General features: G+C 40.3%; 1 protein-coding gene across 1 annotated transcript in view; it reads right to left on the bottom strand.

The window, feature by feature from the left end:
* Positions 1-250: 250 nt before the first annotated feature.
* The window catches only part of myo18ab (myosin XVIIIA b), an 89,876-nt gene continuing 73,242 nt past the window's right edge, over positions 251-16,884 (bottom strand). Inside the window, exons 36-44 of the mRNA XM_017031856.2 lie at positions 16,234-16,350; positions 14,024-14,107; positions 12,171-12,308; positions 10,504-10,689; positions 10,217-10,356; positions 9,461-9,505; positions 4,691-4,813; positions 1,671-3,155; positions 251-386 (exon numbers count right to left, since the gene is read on the bottom strand). Of these exons, the coding sequence (XP_016887345.1) occupies positions 1,679-3,155; positions 4,691-4,813; positions 9,461-9,505; positions 10,217-10,356; positions 10,504-10,689; positions 12,171-12,308; positions 14,024-14,107; positions 16,234-16,350 (2,310 nt within the window). The 3' untranslated portion in view covers positions 251-386; positions 1,671-1,678. The remainder of the gene's footprint in view (positions 387-1,670; positions 3,156-4,690; positions 4,814-9,460; positions 9,506-10,216; positions 10,357-10,503; positions 10,690-12,170; positions 12,309-14,023; positions 14,108-16,233; positions 16,351-16,884) is intronic.

Below are 16,884 nucleotides of genomic sequence, written 5' to 3'. Positions count from 1 at the left end.
TGATGAATGAGGAGTCAAAATGCCACCGCGGTTCGTCCGACTGTGTTCAAATCCTGCAAGGGTTTGCCTCATCTGAACAAGCGTTAACAGCATCTGCAGCGGCGTGTCGCCTGACAGCGTTTGTAACAGTGTTGTGAGTGTTGAGTTAATGCGGTAGTGACCAGAATGACCACAACTGTGGTCAGCAGTGCATGCAAGCAACGACGGCCCAGTGACGGTGCGTTGTCGGCGGAGACTAGGAGGCGCTCTCGTAAAGCCTCTCGTCACTGGTGTCCTCTTTTAATTGGCTGCTGTATTTGCTGTATCGGGAGTGGTAGGCGCCAGCTTCTTCTTCTTCATCCTCGTCGTCGGATCTACCGAAGTAGTAGTGTCTTCGACCAGTGGGACTGGAACAAGAAAAAGAACAAGGAGATGCTGATGTTATCAAAAAATTGAGCGGAAAGTAGAACAGTGGTAGAGATAGATCTGTGCTCGGGCGTGGTACAAAACCTGGCAAGGCATGCAGTGAATGGGAAGAGGAAGTGGGTGACCGAGAGTTAAAACTAAAAACAGTAGAAACTGTAGAAATGTAAAACAAACAAACAAACAAACAACCAAACAGACAGACAACAATGATCCAGAGTCAGGCTGGAAACGGAGGAGACGTCAGATTTAATCTTGTCCTGAATCGTTGGTATTGCTGCAGTTTGTCCTCCAGTCACTACTGACATCAATGTAGGTTAGTAGATTATGTCATTTAAGGCTGACACACACACACACACACACACACACACACACACACACACACACACACACACACACACACCGTGTGGACATGATGTATTCCCCAGCCTGTTATCCTAACCAAAAAAACCCAAATTTATCCCTTAATCTGACCTGAATTCTAACTCCAAACTAAATCTCAATATATCTTCATTCAGCAGGGATCTGCAACATGTCCCCAGAAGAATAAAGTATACTTTATTTTACTAAAACGATCCAATATATACAAAGAGTATAGCAACAACACAAACACACACACACAAACAAACAGTTGTTAGGTACAAAATTAGTTGTACGAAAGATGTGAATTTAATAAAACAAAACATATCTAAGTGAATAAACACATATATTAAATAAACATATATAAGTACATATACATAAATGAGTTAGATTTCAAACACCTTCCCTGCATTAGTTCAGTTCTAAAGTAAATGTGCACAAAGGGTTAAATGAATCTGACACGAAGCTTAAATATGGCAATCTGAGGGTTAATTATTTTCATCCACGCTTCACCTTTGATGAATTTGCTACTCGGGGTTAAACAATGCTAAGGGTCTCATTATGCCTGCAGTTACGGGAAAGGGAAGAAAAAAATGTTATGGCTCCTCTTAATTGACTGTTATTTTTACTTTTCTGGGACAATAAATCAAAGCGACGTCCTGGGAGGAATTCGAGGCACACGTACTCTCATTAAGATTCGGCTTCATACTTTAGGAACATGTAGTAGTGCAGATCAAACGTCATTAGCATGCCCGGCACGTCAGGGGATCAACACGGTGGCAGAAGAATTAGAATTCAAAACTGACAAAGCTAACGTCATTCACAATGTAGAAACAGATTTGATTAGATCACATCATGCGTCATAAAGCACTCCTCAAGGTTAGGTGCACGCCAGGCATCCAACCTACTGCTGACTTCAGTCGCTGTCCGGTCGATACAGGTACTTCATCATCAGGTTATCAACTTTCTTCTTCCTTTTCTTTTCGTCTTTTTTGTTCAACGGCTGGCTTTCGCTCGGCACCTCCGTTTCCTCCTTCTCTGGGCTGGAGACCTTTCTACCTGGGGCCTTTTTCACACTGTTGGAGCTTCTGTAGGAAATGGTGGAGGCACCGGAGCTCGACTCTGAATCGGACTCAGACTCTGAAGATGAAGACGATGAACTGGATGAAGACCGACTCCTTTTCTTGGACTTTTTCTTTGACTTCTTAGAGCCTTTCCTGGAGCTGCTCCTGTGACGCTCGTTGGAGCTGTCAGAGTCTGAACTACGGCTCCTCTTCTTCTTCTTACTTTTGCTGCGATGTCGGCTGCTGCTGCGGGTGCTTAAGCTGCTGGCACTGCGAGATGATCTCATGCAGTCCACAGCTGATGAAGAGCGTCTAAGGCTGCTGTTGGGGCGAGAGCTGTTTCCGTTACTGACACTCTTGCCGTCGTCCTCGTTCTTCTTGGACGTTCCTTCTTCTTCACCCTCTGAATCCTCCAAGCTTCTGCGCTTGAATTTGATCGGCTTGAAACTCAGCACCTCGTTGATGGCCTTCTCCAGATCGGGGTCGAGGTAGTTGCGGTGACTGACTGGTCTGATTTCTAAGTCATCAACAGGGTCGTCATTACTCCTGCTCTGTGGCGGTGGCATGGAAACACTGCGGCCCCCGGAGTGAGGACTGAAGGCTGACCTCTCGGTAAAGGCGACACTTCGACTATCATCCATGTCGACATCAAACTCACTCAGGCGGCAACTTCGAGCCACAGATATCCGAGAATCGGCCCTGCTGACACTCCCAGGACTGCGACCTCCTGAGCGTCTGCTGAAACAAGGACTGGTGGGAGTACTTGCATACGCTGACCACTCACTTCTGCCATCGTCCAGACGTGAGGCGCTTCGGCGGCGTCTGAGAGGGCTTGAAAGACCTAAGCTGATAGTAGATTTGGCGTCATCTTCTGGGCTTAAACCGAGGCGCGTTGATGTCCGGTTGGACGCAGGGAATGATATGGTTGATTCTTTGTCAAAGTCTCCCCAACGACTGTCCAGACCCTTCCTGGCTCGGCTGTTGGCCTGGGAGTAGGCCTGAGAGATGACCGACTCCCTGTCGTCCATGTCATCTCCAACCTGAGACCTCCTCCTGGAGGCGACTGAGAAGGTGTCATCTTGAAGGTCTGAAAGTTTGGATTTGGTCTTCAGGAAGCTGAATGAATCTTCTGTGTCAGCGTTTTCCTTCAGGGAACTGAACAGGGCATTTCCTTTGGAGTCAGGGTTGGCTCGTTTCCTGTAGCTCAGAGAGCTCATCACCGACAGAGGCCTGCTTGTTTCTACATCTTTGCCCTCCTTATTCAACTCTTTCCAGTCCTTACCCTCTTTTGACTCTTTTCCTTCTTTTGCATCTACATTTACAGCACATCTAAAGTGAAACGACAACGGAAAAGTAGGAGGGAATGAAAAGAGACAAAATGGGTCAAGTGAAGGTGAGTTGAGAGAGAAAAAAAAAGAGATAAATGAAATGGAAAAAAAAAAAGCTGACAGAAAATGTTAAGGCTGAATTTAAGAGAATAAGATGAGATATGGGCTAGAACAGTGTCTCCATACCTTTTACAGCTATGGTACAATTTTTACATGATATAAATCCCACAACAAACCACCAAACAAAATCACAAAATTGTTTCAATTCACCGGACTTTACTTAATACACAGTATTAAACCGTGCCTGTTTAGTTGAACATAACCCTAATCTACTCACAGGAATCGAAGGAAGACAACAGCAAGGCTATTTTTTTGTTTAATAGCCGTCTGTTGCCTACTAAAGTCAGAGCTTTTGATTTTTTTTTTTTTGCCCGTCACCGTCGCATTGACGAACAAAGACATCATTTGCAGTAAATAATTAACTGTTTTCAGACCAATTAAGTGACATCGATTAATTTCCCACTGTTCACACAATCTCTCACGAGCACAGTGGTTGAGAATCACTGGACTAGAGGATATATTATGGGCTGCAGTAGAAAACTACAGAGCGACAGATACAGTAACAGATAAAAGGGGATTTTGAGAGGCTTTTCCAGCAGCACGGTTGTTTGTGGTTTTTCTCCTTGTTTATTCTGCATAAATGTTGAACATGATGAGTGTTGCTGATTGAATTAAGGACTTAAATCTTGTAAACACAGTCACGGTGGAAATTCATAATGTTAAATGTTCCTAATCCAAACACAGGCTTTTAGCAAACAAATCTTTCCCAAACAAAAAGCTATACATTTTTTACAGTGTCAGGAATCTTTAGAGCAGAAGAATCGCGCCGTGGAATGAGTGTGTTTTGTTTATTTGTGAAGTAAATGATTTCTCATTCATTTTAAATGTTTGTTTTCAGTTAATATAAAGGCTGAGGAATTGAAATAAAACTTGAATGTAGGTAAAAAAAGAACTATGTAAAATACAACTTGAAAAAGTATGAATTCCTCAGAAAGGGTCAGTGATTCTTTGTTTAAATCTGTGATTATAGCTTTAGAGAAGTTCCACTAAACGAGATTCTAAAGTTTTTAAAGTTGGTTGTGCCTCAGCTAAAGGTGGGAGTTAAATCTTCTCGTAAGGAGACAAATCTGGGGCAATTCAAGCTGTCAGCTTGCAGACATATCCATTAATCTCGGAGAGCGTCTCAGGTAGACTTGCCAGCTGGCTATTGGGCGTGTTGATAAATCTTCGGCTGAGAGGGTGTGTTTTTTAGAAACAAACCCTCGTCCCCGGGAGCATGACAATAAAGTGAGGACTGGAAAATACATTTAAGCTTAGCAGGAACCTTATTCCAACTAAGTACACAGCTCAAACTGCTTTATTTCCACAGGGTGAAATCATGCAAACCGTTTTATCCCAAGTCCGAAAGCATTGAGAAGTCTCTCTGAAAAAGATAGCTCTCTGAAAAGATAGTGATAGCTGCCACCTTATACTGACCTGGAACTCTTGAGGCTGCCATCATCTGACAGGTTCTTGGCAGAACCTTTGCTTTTGGACAACCAGGACTTCACCCCATCCACACGATCCTCCACCTCAGAGTCTGTATCAGAATCCCCCTGACTGCTGAGCAGTTAAAGATAGAAAAATAAGTCAGAAGGAGCAAAGGACAAGCAAGATGTGACAGCAGCGTTGGAACCGCAGAAGAACAGATGCTGTTATTCACCAAGGATGGAATAAGGTAAAAGGCGTGTTAGTGAGTTTAAAGAGTCAGCGTTGGCAGAAATGTTCCCGCACTTCCCCGTCTGTTGCTCCTGCTGTGCAGGGAAGACAGAGTCGACAAAGCCTCCCACTGTTAGTCTGAGGCATGTAAACCCAGCACATGCAGTACACAACCAAACATGCCCCATACCAGGCTGTAGAGTCTGAAGTTACACACTCTTGTCACACTTGATGGGCCACACCATGGATTACCAGGTAGCAGACGAGCAACACAAACTGAACGCTTTAACTTTGTCGAGTACTTCAGAGGTAGAATAACGACAGAATGTTGAGAAACTTGATGACGCTGCGTAAGGTTGTTGCAACTCTTTTCTGTTTTTATGACCTGGCCTTTGTTTATAGTGGGGATCAATCCTGTGGTGTACAATAACATTTGAGTTTATCGTCCATTTCTTTGGTGATTTCCTGTGTGTGTGATTGTGGGATCATCAAGGAATAAATCCCACCTTCAACATTTTACAAAACTTCATTAAATTTTAATCTGGTTTGACTATGTGCAGGATGATAGTTATTGTGGGTTCATTTAGAAGAATAATGAATAATAAATGGAATTTAAAAAAAAACACACATTCCGCTGTCGTATTTTACTTGAACAAGTCATTACAACAGCCTCACTGAAGGTAATTTAGTGTTTAAAGCATGGCTTTGTGCTTGACATTATAGAACTAGAAAAATAGTTCGACTGTGTTTTTTCTGTGTTGGTCTCCTGTGGGAATAGAGTGAAGAACAATTTGTTGTAAATTGTGCGGAAATTAAACATGCAGGTGGTTAAAATTATATTATTGTCTCCAATATTATTTTCTTCAAAACTAATTTATAATATAATGCTGATATGCAGAAGTAAAAGCAATAAAAAAAAGTCAGCTGGAGATGGCAGATTTCATACTGCACAGTATGGCAGAGAATGATATCATCATACATACACGCTCATGCACACACACACACACATACACACTAAAATTTGCATATGTACACACACATAATTTCAGTTCCTGACTGGGCACGGCACACTTTTTTTCTCCCTCTCAATTATCATTACACGTTCACAAGCCACCGCGAGCCGTGGAGTAAAACAGAGGGCTTGTCATAAAATTTGACACGGATGAAAAGAGCACAACTCTCATTAAGTGCTGTCAAAGCCCAGTGCTTGTGTGGTGCTGTGAAATTAAGTTGTTACAGCTTAATAGTCCTACAGAGACAGCAGAGGGGTGGCACCACATCTCTGTTTTCATCTGCATCAGAGGAAAAAGAGAGGCGGCAGAGGAGCGTTTTCTCACAGAGGTCAGAAGGCTCCAGGACCAGCACCTATAATTAAAATCATTAGCAGTCACAGACAAACCTCCCTACACCTCAAAAGAATTTCAAACATGGGCTCATCCAGCAAGATCCGCATTGAAATCTATTGTAATGAATCCATTTTTCGATGGTAATGGTAGGATTTGTGCCAAAGGAGAGGGCAGGGGATGGATCAAAGCAGGGATGAAACGTGCTGAACTTCGACTCGACACTGTGAGACAATCAGTGGAATTGCTGCAGTCGACTTCAATATTGAAAGTGCAGCCGAGTCTGTCTTTTCAGCACTGCAGAATTTTTCAAAAAAAGCACTGTTTGAACAGCGTTGAATAAAGAGAAGGGACGCTCACACATCAAACTGAGTTGTGTTTTCTAATCAACACCTTTAGATCTGCAGCCTAATGAAGATCTATTTATGCCAACGCTTCGTTTTCTCAACAGAATTGCTTTAAATAAAAACTTGAGCTTGATTAAATAGGAAAAAAAAGTTCTTGCACTTCACTTCTTTTTTACCTTGAGGCTATAGTCAAAATACCTGGTAGTATTAACGACGGTGTTTATCGACTGTGAAACGGTTGTGCCAAAAAACACTTTCCATGTAGCGGACTTGAACCTAGTTCATTACTGAACTCTTTTGCATTTTGAAATGCATTTGAACAACGTCAATGATTTTTTTAAAGCTGTACATTTTACATTAGCATTAAGAAAGGCTCCACTGTGCCTTTGTATAAGTACAATAGAGAATTAAACAAATAAATGATTGCAAAGGTGTTTCAGACCTACCACGATAAAAATATGACATTTTCAGAATAAACAAATCTACATAAATGGCCAAGTTTCAAACAGTGTCTGATTTGTCTGAACTACCTACACTTTTAGAGCCACAAGGGCCTTTCGAAACATATCTCATTTTGCTGCAGAGTTTATACAAATTAAAAAATAAAAACAGAATCTATGTTTTACTCATTAGGTTAAGCATTAATTTGATAAAAAAGGTTTATGTGTTCGTGTATACTGATTTTACCAATAAAACAAAAACAACAGGCTGTGACTTAATTCTTCTATTCCTTACTAACAACCCTAGTGCTGAACACTCATGCACTTAGTGTCCAGACTCACCAATCTGGTCTTTAGATAAAGCCACATTGGGGGGCTGGGTGTAATTGAGCCCCTTCATACACGCTGTCATCTGAAATTTATATCCTCGGCCACCATACCATTAGTTAAGGCCGGCTGAAAGCCTTGGGGAGGCAAACAAACAGAAGGCTGAGGAAACATTAATTGTCTGTGACATTCTGCCACCGTTGGTTGTACATCTCTGTTACACACTATTACATTCATCATTAACGTCTATAGATCGTCCTGCTCTTTCCTACTCCCTCTCACCCCTCTGTGAGTCCCAGGGTCTTAAAGGCGCCGCCGTTTATGCCTCTAATATAAAGGGACTGTCAAACCAGTGACACACACATATGTAAGCTCTCATGAGAAGGCGACGGTGTTGATCTGTTCAGCAGAGAATTTCACTGCTGTGAAGTGAGCAGCGACAGTGCTGCCATGTGAAATCCAAATCAAACCCTTTTTCTTACACCGAGGAGGAAAAACAATTACTTTGAAATTGGAATTTTTGAAAAGTCAGTTGTTTAAAATCCACTCATGCAGTTTAAATGAGCTCCTTATAATCAAGCACTTTCTTTAATTAGTGAATTTCCGAAGATGCCCAACTGGTAAATACCCATGGGGTAAATACAGAAAAAATATATATATAAACATCACAGCTGGTCTGGAAAAGCCTTAGGCACCACCAGGGGGAGCGGCAAAACATTAGGGAGAAGAAAGATGTCTGGACCAAACTGCCGTCATTATGACACTGCTCTGGATATGAAGATAACAAAGGAGTGTACGCGTTGCACAACATTTACCAAACGATTTAGGTGTTCAGGGAGGAAGGAGCAGAAGATACCAGAGCTGTGAACATTTTGCGTTGTCCTGTCCTCAGGGTATATGTTTTTAGACAGCTACAGTAAAGGTGGCCAAAAGGTGGACATAATAGATAGAACTTCATCGAATGAGAAACAATAAATACCATCTATTCCTGTCAAAACAAGGAGATATTGTCTGGAATGAAATAGTGGATTTGGCCGTGCTTTAATTTTGTCCTTGTTCCCTGACTTTAATTCAGCCGGGACATGATCCATTTGATTTAAGTGGTCTGAATAAATAAATGTCTTGTTTATTGCTCTACTGCAAAATACAGAGATTTACTCTCTTTACGTCCTCCAAATAATATTCCTGTTTGAAAAGGCTTGGTCTTTTAAAAATAAATTATATATATATATTTTTCAGCTAAAAGACTTACCTGTAATTTTGCCTCGGTGACATCACTAAATACTCTAAGGTATACAACTGGGTGTAAAAATCAATACACAACCATGGAGAACAAGACACGTTTCCTGCAGGATGTTTGAGGACTGCATTATTTAACAGTTGCGATTTAAAGGTTGGTGTAAAACACGCCCACCTTTGCTCCTGTCAGAGGGTGATACACTGCTGAGACCCCCCCCATCAAGCTGTTGAGAAGGGTGATGAAAAATTAACAGAGCTCAGGGCCCAGGGGCCAACAGGTCGACTGACATGACAACAGAGGCGTCCAACGTGACGCCAGCAGACAGAACCTAGACAGTGATAACAGATGGAGCCTCGGCTTCATCAAGGGTAAGTGTGAGGAAGCTTGAAATCATCATGGTTATCCATATGAGGAACTGTAGGGCTGAGCTGTGCCTCATGCTGGGACATTAAGTCAGTTTCTGTCAGTGGCATTCATGCATCTCAGCATGTGAGGTCATGCAGTCAAACGTTGAGTAAACTGTGGTTATGAGGGAACCTTTTAGCTCTGTCGATGATGCACCATTCTAAAGTCCTAACATGAAGATATATCCCATAGATTTACACTTGAACAACGTTTTCTTTAAGAATTTCCCAAAACACCAACTTTATATTTTTATTTTGTTCGATTCCCAGAGGAACCACATGCTTGGCGCTTGCCAATCTGCTGCTAACACAAGAATTTCTCAAATATGGGATCAATACAAGTTATCAGTATTTATTTTACTGGCTAATTGTTAAGACTGCTGAATGCTGCATCATTTTCAGCTGGGGGTGTGGGGGGGCAAGTTATCAGAATTCTGAGAGTCTCACGTTCGGTTCTTTCTTCTCTGATACTTTGTCACCATGTCCTGCAAACTGCTCGATGTGAAGATGACGATGACAGAAACACAAAAAGAACACAAAAGAAAATACAAAAAGAAAACAATGACAAACGAGACTCAAGTGAAATAAAAGTGTGCTTCAAAAATAAAAAAAGAATATTGTGGATGGAGTGGAAAATTATGTGGAAATGGGCTCCTTCACTTCACTCAGATACAGGCTCAGTCATACTGTAAGAGGCACTGTAATTTAAAGACAGTAATATGATTGTTGACATCCAGCAAAAATACAAAACAATCTTGTTTTTCCTCCTTAAATCTACCTGTGTCACAACAATATTTTGACCGATTTGACAGATCAATGAAAGGTACCAGTGACTAGTACTGTATATTCTTTATATTCAGTTTTTGGAGATCATATCTACCATGTAATGCTCTGACATATTTTAATATTTCATTTTTGAACCACTTGGATTCACCCTGAGAGCTCATCCTGATCCGGGGTTTCAGAGTCAGAGCAAAGAAGAGCTTCAAGATCTTAGGCAGTAAATCTCTGTCTTTTTGGGTCTGTTCTGAGGTTCAGAAGTGATCTCAGAGAGTGTCTGATTTGATATAAGACATAAGACCAGACAAAGGGCCTTTAGGTGTGTAAATAATACATGAGTAAAAGGAAAACGATTGGCAGAGTTGCCATCCACTCATCAAAATGACTCCTGAAACACTCCCTCAGACTGTTTGTGTTCTGTACCTGTTAATGAGGTCTTCATTGTCATCACTCTCCATCTCATCCTCGATGGCTGCCTGGAGGTCGCCGATCCTTTTAAAAGCCAGCTTCAGATCAGCTTGCAGGCTCTGGTTTGCAGCCTCTAAGCTCTCAATGTCCATTTCCTTTAAAAGGGAAAGTCAGAAGTAAGTTTCTGCAGTAAATATTAATGATATGAAGACGTTTGAGAGCGGTGGGTGTATCTGCATGAATTGTGTAATCACTGATACGTTTCAGAAAACGGTCTCGTTAGTGGCTGCAAGACTTGTTACCAGTTCATGTTTCTTGCGGCTGGCCTCAGTTTCCTTTTTGGAAAGTTCGCCCATCTCCTCTTTGATGTCGCGAATCTGCCGCTGCAGACGTTTGTTCTGCTCCTTCTCCCTGATCTCGCTGCTGCTGCGTTGATCTCGCTCCTCCATCAGCTTCTCCACATTCTCCTTAAGACGAGCTACGAGGCTCTGCACACAAATAATTCTTGTTATTCCTTGTTAGGTCTTATTTGTTTTGAATGTCCAAATAAAATCACCCTCAAGGGGCAAGAAAAAGTTCAGATGAGAATTGGGCCTGGGTAGCGGATCAGACAGGCTATCGTTTTTTTTTTTGACACTAACTGTAACAGATTTGGCTTCTTTGATAATTTAAAATATGTCACTGAAAGTTCAGATGAGAATTGGGCCTGGGTAGCGGATCAGACAGGCTATCGTTTTTTTTTTGTTACCTTAAAATTAGGTAAATCTACCTATTGTCAATATTGTTAGATTGTCAATAAGTCAAATCAAAGGCTAAACTTATTTTAGATAATATATTTTAACAAACATTTTAAGCCAATTCTATCAAAGACGACTGGGATTTTCCACCAAACAACAGAGGTTAAAACAGCACGCTGCTCCTACCACCGTTCCACTGAGGAGAAATGAGTCTAGCATTCTCCTCCACCTTCTCTCTAGTTGAAACTAGAGCAATATAGCTGATACCATCAGTACATTCCCAGCCATAATGAAAACAATTTTCTGCTGCGGTTCAATGAGAAAAGATAAGAAGGAGAACGCTCAAACCATTCTGAAGATCAAGTTTACTTTTGATGACTTTATTTGTACCAATAATTCAACAAAATGAATGCAGAATCCTCTGCTAACCTACGAGTTTCACATGAGCGTCACCTGAAAAACAATGTGAGGCCAACTCAGTCTGTATGGTGCATAAAGTAGAGTCCGGCAGCATATTTTCTTACAGTGAGTTAACTCCTACATGGACCAGTGTGTCCACATTTTACACACGGAGTGGGTGTTGCAACTCTGCCTTCTCATATCTGTATTGATTTGAGCCCTGCTACCTCCAGCTTTGATGAGCTACAGTGCTCACGCTATCTGAAATATTCAAACACTGCAAATTTAATGCTGGTCAGAAGCCATGAAAAGCAAAACAAAAAGAAGAATGAGTCCAATGTGGGAGTATGTATTTATAACACAGGACTTTTTTTTTATCATTTCAAATTGTTATTTTGGAGAAAAAAAAGAAAACACTTGATATTATTATTATTTTTTTTATCTGAAGGACAAAGTGATTACTGGAGTGAACTTGCAAAATAGAGTACAAAATGGTTTCAGCAGTGAGTGAGAGCATTTTAATGTGTTCCCTCAAGTGTGCAAATGGTAACCTTTTGTGTTTATGTGTGCGTTGTGTTTTTGAAGGTAATTTGAAAATGACAGACTAATAAATGGAGCTGTCAAGTGAGCCTGAAACAAGCTGAGGTGAGCGGCACATCCTTGATAAGTTATAATGACCTTCTCTTTCTGTAGTCTCTCTCTCTCTCTCTCACTTCAGCAAAACAACCTTCCAGCACCAATCACCAAGTTGCCCAGGTGGAACAGCTGCCTCACACAGATGCAGACCACAACAAGCAGGACAGAAAACCCAACCACCTGTCTTCATATCTCACCTCAAGGCGTTTGACCTGGGTCTTCTCAAACTCCAGCTTGGTTTCCAGCTCACGGACCTTGGCTTCCTGCCGTCCAACCAGGGATTTCTCCACCATGGACTGCTCCTGAAACTCCAGCTGGCTTTGCAGGGCTTGCATCTAAGTCAACGACATGCAAACATTATGGATTTTCCTACAATCTCACATCCTTTAGGTCTTCAAAGTCGGTCATAAAAGGAGTGGGTTGACTGGTTTTAATTCGTTACTTATCTGTCGAGTCCTGACATTCAACACTTCTGTGATTCACCGAAATAAAGCACATGAAAAATTCTGGATTTCACAGACCGTGGTTTCAAAAATACCCAAATGTGGCAGAGACCAGGTGTGTGTTAAAGTAGGCTGTGTGAATCTGCATATTGTCAAAAGTCAACCATATATTTCCTTTATTTTCCCTCAGTTTTTTAGTTTGCTGTCTTGTAGTTTTAATCTGAAAAACATTTTCAATCGTGGATGTAATTAATCACGATTAATCAAGACAAAGCAACAATTCTAATTACGACAAAAGCAATATCAATGTTGTATTAACACAACAAAAAGTAGACAGGCTGCTTAATTATGGAAAGTAGACGGCACATCATTCTGCCTGTGTTCAAAATGTTTTAATTTTACAAATTAATTAACGCAAATAATTCATTTTGACAGCCCGATGTTTTATAAAAACCAGGACTGTGGTTTGCTGCTTACATAAGAAAATACTTTTTTTCAATTCTAAAAAAGTCCATTGAACACAATGGAGATGTGGCTTTATTTCCATAAAATACAGCATTTCTAATCTCTACTGCTGATAACCAATCCTAGTGTTAGTGGTAAATTAGTGTGATAAAAATGTGATCTTGCAGCTCTGGAAAAAAAAACCAGTAAGACTTTTCTGTTGTGGTAAAGCAGAAAAGCAGAATTGTCTTTTTTGTCTCAGGTCCTACGTGCCCTGAAAGAAAGGGCTCAGATGGTAATGTGAAGAGAGGTCATGCTGAGACAAAATGTCCCCCGGGTCCTCTTCCTTGACTTGCCAGGGTTTGATTTGTCAGGTACAGCTGTGTCTGACAGAGAAAAATACTCATTCAGCAACAGCCATTACAAGGATGACAGCACTAGCATGTTGTGCTTTATTGCTTGTCTGAGTTGGGAAACTAAGTTGGCCATATTTGTCACATATTGCAGGGCACCAGTCCTGCCTGAATGACACATCAATTACATCAAGGGTTGTATTTATTTTGCAAAGGCAAAGGAAACATCCAGGCGGTGCTGCACTCACATGTCTGTTTTGCAAATGAGGCTTTTTGGAGGACACAAAAATCTGAAGAAACTTTTCCAGTGTCATGGCGGAGGCAGTTTATGATCATCGTAACAAATGACAGCAATTACTAATCCAAGCATAAAAGGCAATAACTGATCTAATTATAGATAAATCTGCAAAAAAAATCCATCAAAATCCTATTCCCTGAGCATCATGGAGAAAAAAGGAGCAGATTCTATCTTTTTGTCAAAGAGGTGACGAGTGCAGATGAAAGAGGACGATGTTCATGAACATTCTAGAAGGATGAAAACATTTTCATAAATGCAAAGAGTGTGTTGTACGTCAATTTGTTAACGACATTCTTTGACGTGACATTAATCAGGATCACCGATGGAGGTGAATGTGAAGAGTCATTTTAGGTCATCATATTCAGACGGGTGGAGGTGGACCTGAGCATGAATTCATGATGTGTGGGTTCCAAAGTTTGAAACCCAACATTTTCTTCATCATCTTTTTACATGTAAACAACATCAACAAGGCAACAAGACAACAAGGCAACCAGGCAACCAGAAACACCCACCTTTTCCTGAATCTCCTGCTTCTCCTTGAGGGCGTCCTCCAGCTGGGTTTGAAGGTCACTGATCTGAGCCAGGTTCTGGGCCGACTGGAGACATTAAATGGACACATGGGAAAAATAAGCCAGGCAGCATTTCCATACTTAACATAGACAATTATCATGGGAAACGTATAGTATTAAATCATCATTATTATTAAATTATGCATGTGTAGAACATTCAGCCTAGAATATCATCTATCCAATATGAAACCACAGAGAAACAGTGACACATATTGACATCAGAAGAACATTTTCACTACAACGGAATCTGCGAGATCCATCCAGATCAAAGAACCATTTCTTTCCACAGTAGATCAGCTCTCTAGTCCAACCAGTCCCTGTGGGACTTTAGCAGTTTAAATTTAGAAAGAAAGGAGAACTCATTTCGAGTCAGTGAATCCAATAGATTCTCACATCAACCATCAGTAGTGGAGAATAAGCAATCTGACACTGCACACTTTCTTTTTTTTTTGCCACCTTCATAATAACGGGTGAGTCACCTAACAGCATTATTAGTGACTCGGTGGGCAGGTTCAAACCTATTCAAACCAAACCAGGATCCTGGATTTTCTACATTTTGATTTTAGACACGATATGATGAGCAGAGACCACACTGTGTACAGTAAATGTGAGAACCCGTGTCTCTGTGATGTGCACGTACTGAACCTAAACTTTATGTAAGGTTTAGTATAATACAACGCTGAACCTTTTGATTAAATGCTTCTTTAAAAAATAGGATTAAAGGTTAAACTAGTCGGTAAGCTTCACAGCTAACTGAAGGGCTTGGTTTTGGCAGTCGAGTCTGAACAGGTGACCACGGTGTTTCACCCACTCACGTCATCTCAGAACGATGCAACTTGTGCAGCATTCATTTTCACTACAGCATGACTGGTGACGTTAGTGTCATGGATTTGTTTGTCAGCAGGGTTACTGAAAAAGAGCCAAATCTGAAGGTAATGGAAAGATTTTCTCATTTATTCCGACGGCACACCTGGTCAAGCCTACAGTCGTTTACCTGCAGCAGGGGGAGCTGTACAAGGAGTATGAGTTTTGAGCTGTTTTGGTATTTTTTTGGTTTTTGTGAAAGACGTGCATTAGACATGAAAGAAATGACCCCTCCACCTCCATGCCTGTGAGTCTGAGCCTAAAGTGATATGATAATTATCTAATTAAGTTGACTTTTTAATTTTCAAAGTTGTTATTATTATTGCCTGTTCTCATATCAGGAATAGAGTCACACTTTCCACTGTATAAATACACAGTGTTACTTATAAAAGTGCTCCTACTGTTTCTTTTCTTTTCCTCCAAACTACTCAAGATTATTACATTTTTTTATATTTTATATTACAGATTGGAACGTTGGTTTATTACGAAGGGAAAAGCGGCCGATGGCAGCAGCTTTTTAGAAGAAAACAAATGTATATTAAAAATGAAAACAAAGACAGTGTAAAAAAAATGAACTGTTATGAAATATTATGCAAAAAACAAAACAAAAAACAGATGCAAATGGGTGTTTGATATCCAAAACACAAACGCGTGCAGAGAAAAATAATTTAATAGTGCCTATCTTGCCTGGATCAACCTGACAACCTTGGCGCCCAACTACAAATATCCTTCATCATGATTGCCTGTGATTCCAAAGCAGCAGCGTTTTTAAATACTGGTCTGCTGTTAATCTGCAGCTTTATTCATTATTTTATTCATTTGTTTCATTGAAACCTTTTCTTCATTGAAAGTCTTTCTTTTCTAAACCTTTTTCCGACACATACTCATTAAATCACACAAGAAATATAGTTTGATTTTTCTCCAGTTCATGTACAATAGCCATTGTCTTTATTTTGACAATTGTTATTTTATCTTCAAAAGGCTCTGTCTTTCCATTTTGCATTGTGCTCAATAATAAGAAATAAATTCAGCAAAAGGTCTACCTTTAATTAAGATTTTTTTTTTAAAAATACATTGTTAAAGCTGTCAGAGGAACCTGTCGGTGAAAATAATTAATGCAATGTAATTCCTTCATTTCCACTTTTAATTAAAAATAATCAATGAGGTATTCAATTAACAAATCCTCAAAAGGACAGAGAAGTACTAATGAGGGAACATTATCTCTCTGAGGTTTTAATTATTTCAGTTTCCCAATGTACATGAAGGAGATGTGGAGGAGAGAAACAGACCTGTGAAACGGCCGCCTTGTGTTTCTTCATCAGCTCATTCAGGTCCTCCTGATCCTCCTCCATCCTGGACTGCAGGTCATTCTTCTCCCTCTGGACGCGGCTCAGCTGCTCCTCCAACTGGGAATTAAAAAAAAAACAAAACAAAAAAAACAACAGAGAGAGGTGTCAACAGGAGCAACAACTGAGCTTCAAAATTTCTCACGTTTAATTAATTAAGCACTAAAAATGTAGCTTTTCAATTGGGAACAATTTCACAGTTTGGGAAAAACAAGTTTTTCTTTACTGCTAAGAGAAGCAAGAGCGATTATAATAATAAATAAGTACTATAATACACAAACACTTCATGTTCAGGAAGTGTTTTTTTTTGTAAAATTACTAAAATATAAGAAGAAGATGTATGTAATTTCTACATGAAAACAAAAGGGAAAGGAAATGACTGATTGTTAATTATAGGTAATTATGTTATAATTTTACTGGTCCGGCCCACTTGATATCTCGTTAGGTTGTATGCGGCCCGTGAACCAAAATGATTTTGACAGCCCTGATCTGGACACTCACAGAAGAACTCACCCAAACATTATAAATACTGATGGTCTACAACTGGGCAAAATAAAAAATAAAACGTATTAAAATCACAGAGGACAACACTAT

The sequence above is a fragment of the Cynoglossus semilaevis genome, chromosome 4, assembly GCF_000523025.1.
Source record: "Cynoglossus semilaevis isolate Cse_v1.0 chromosome 4, Cse_v1.0, whole genome shotgun sequence".
NCBI classification, from domain to species: domain Eukaryota; kingdom Metazoa; phylum Chordata; class Actinopteri; order Pleuronectiformes; family Cynoglossidae; genus Cynoglossus; species Cynoglossus semilaevis.
Note: the sequence above shows the minus strand (reverse complement) of the source record. Positions and strands in the feature narration are given on the sequence as shown.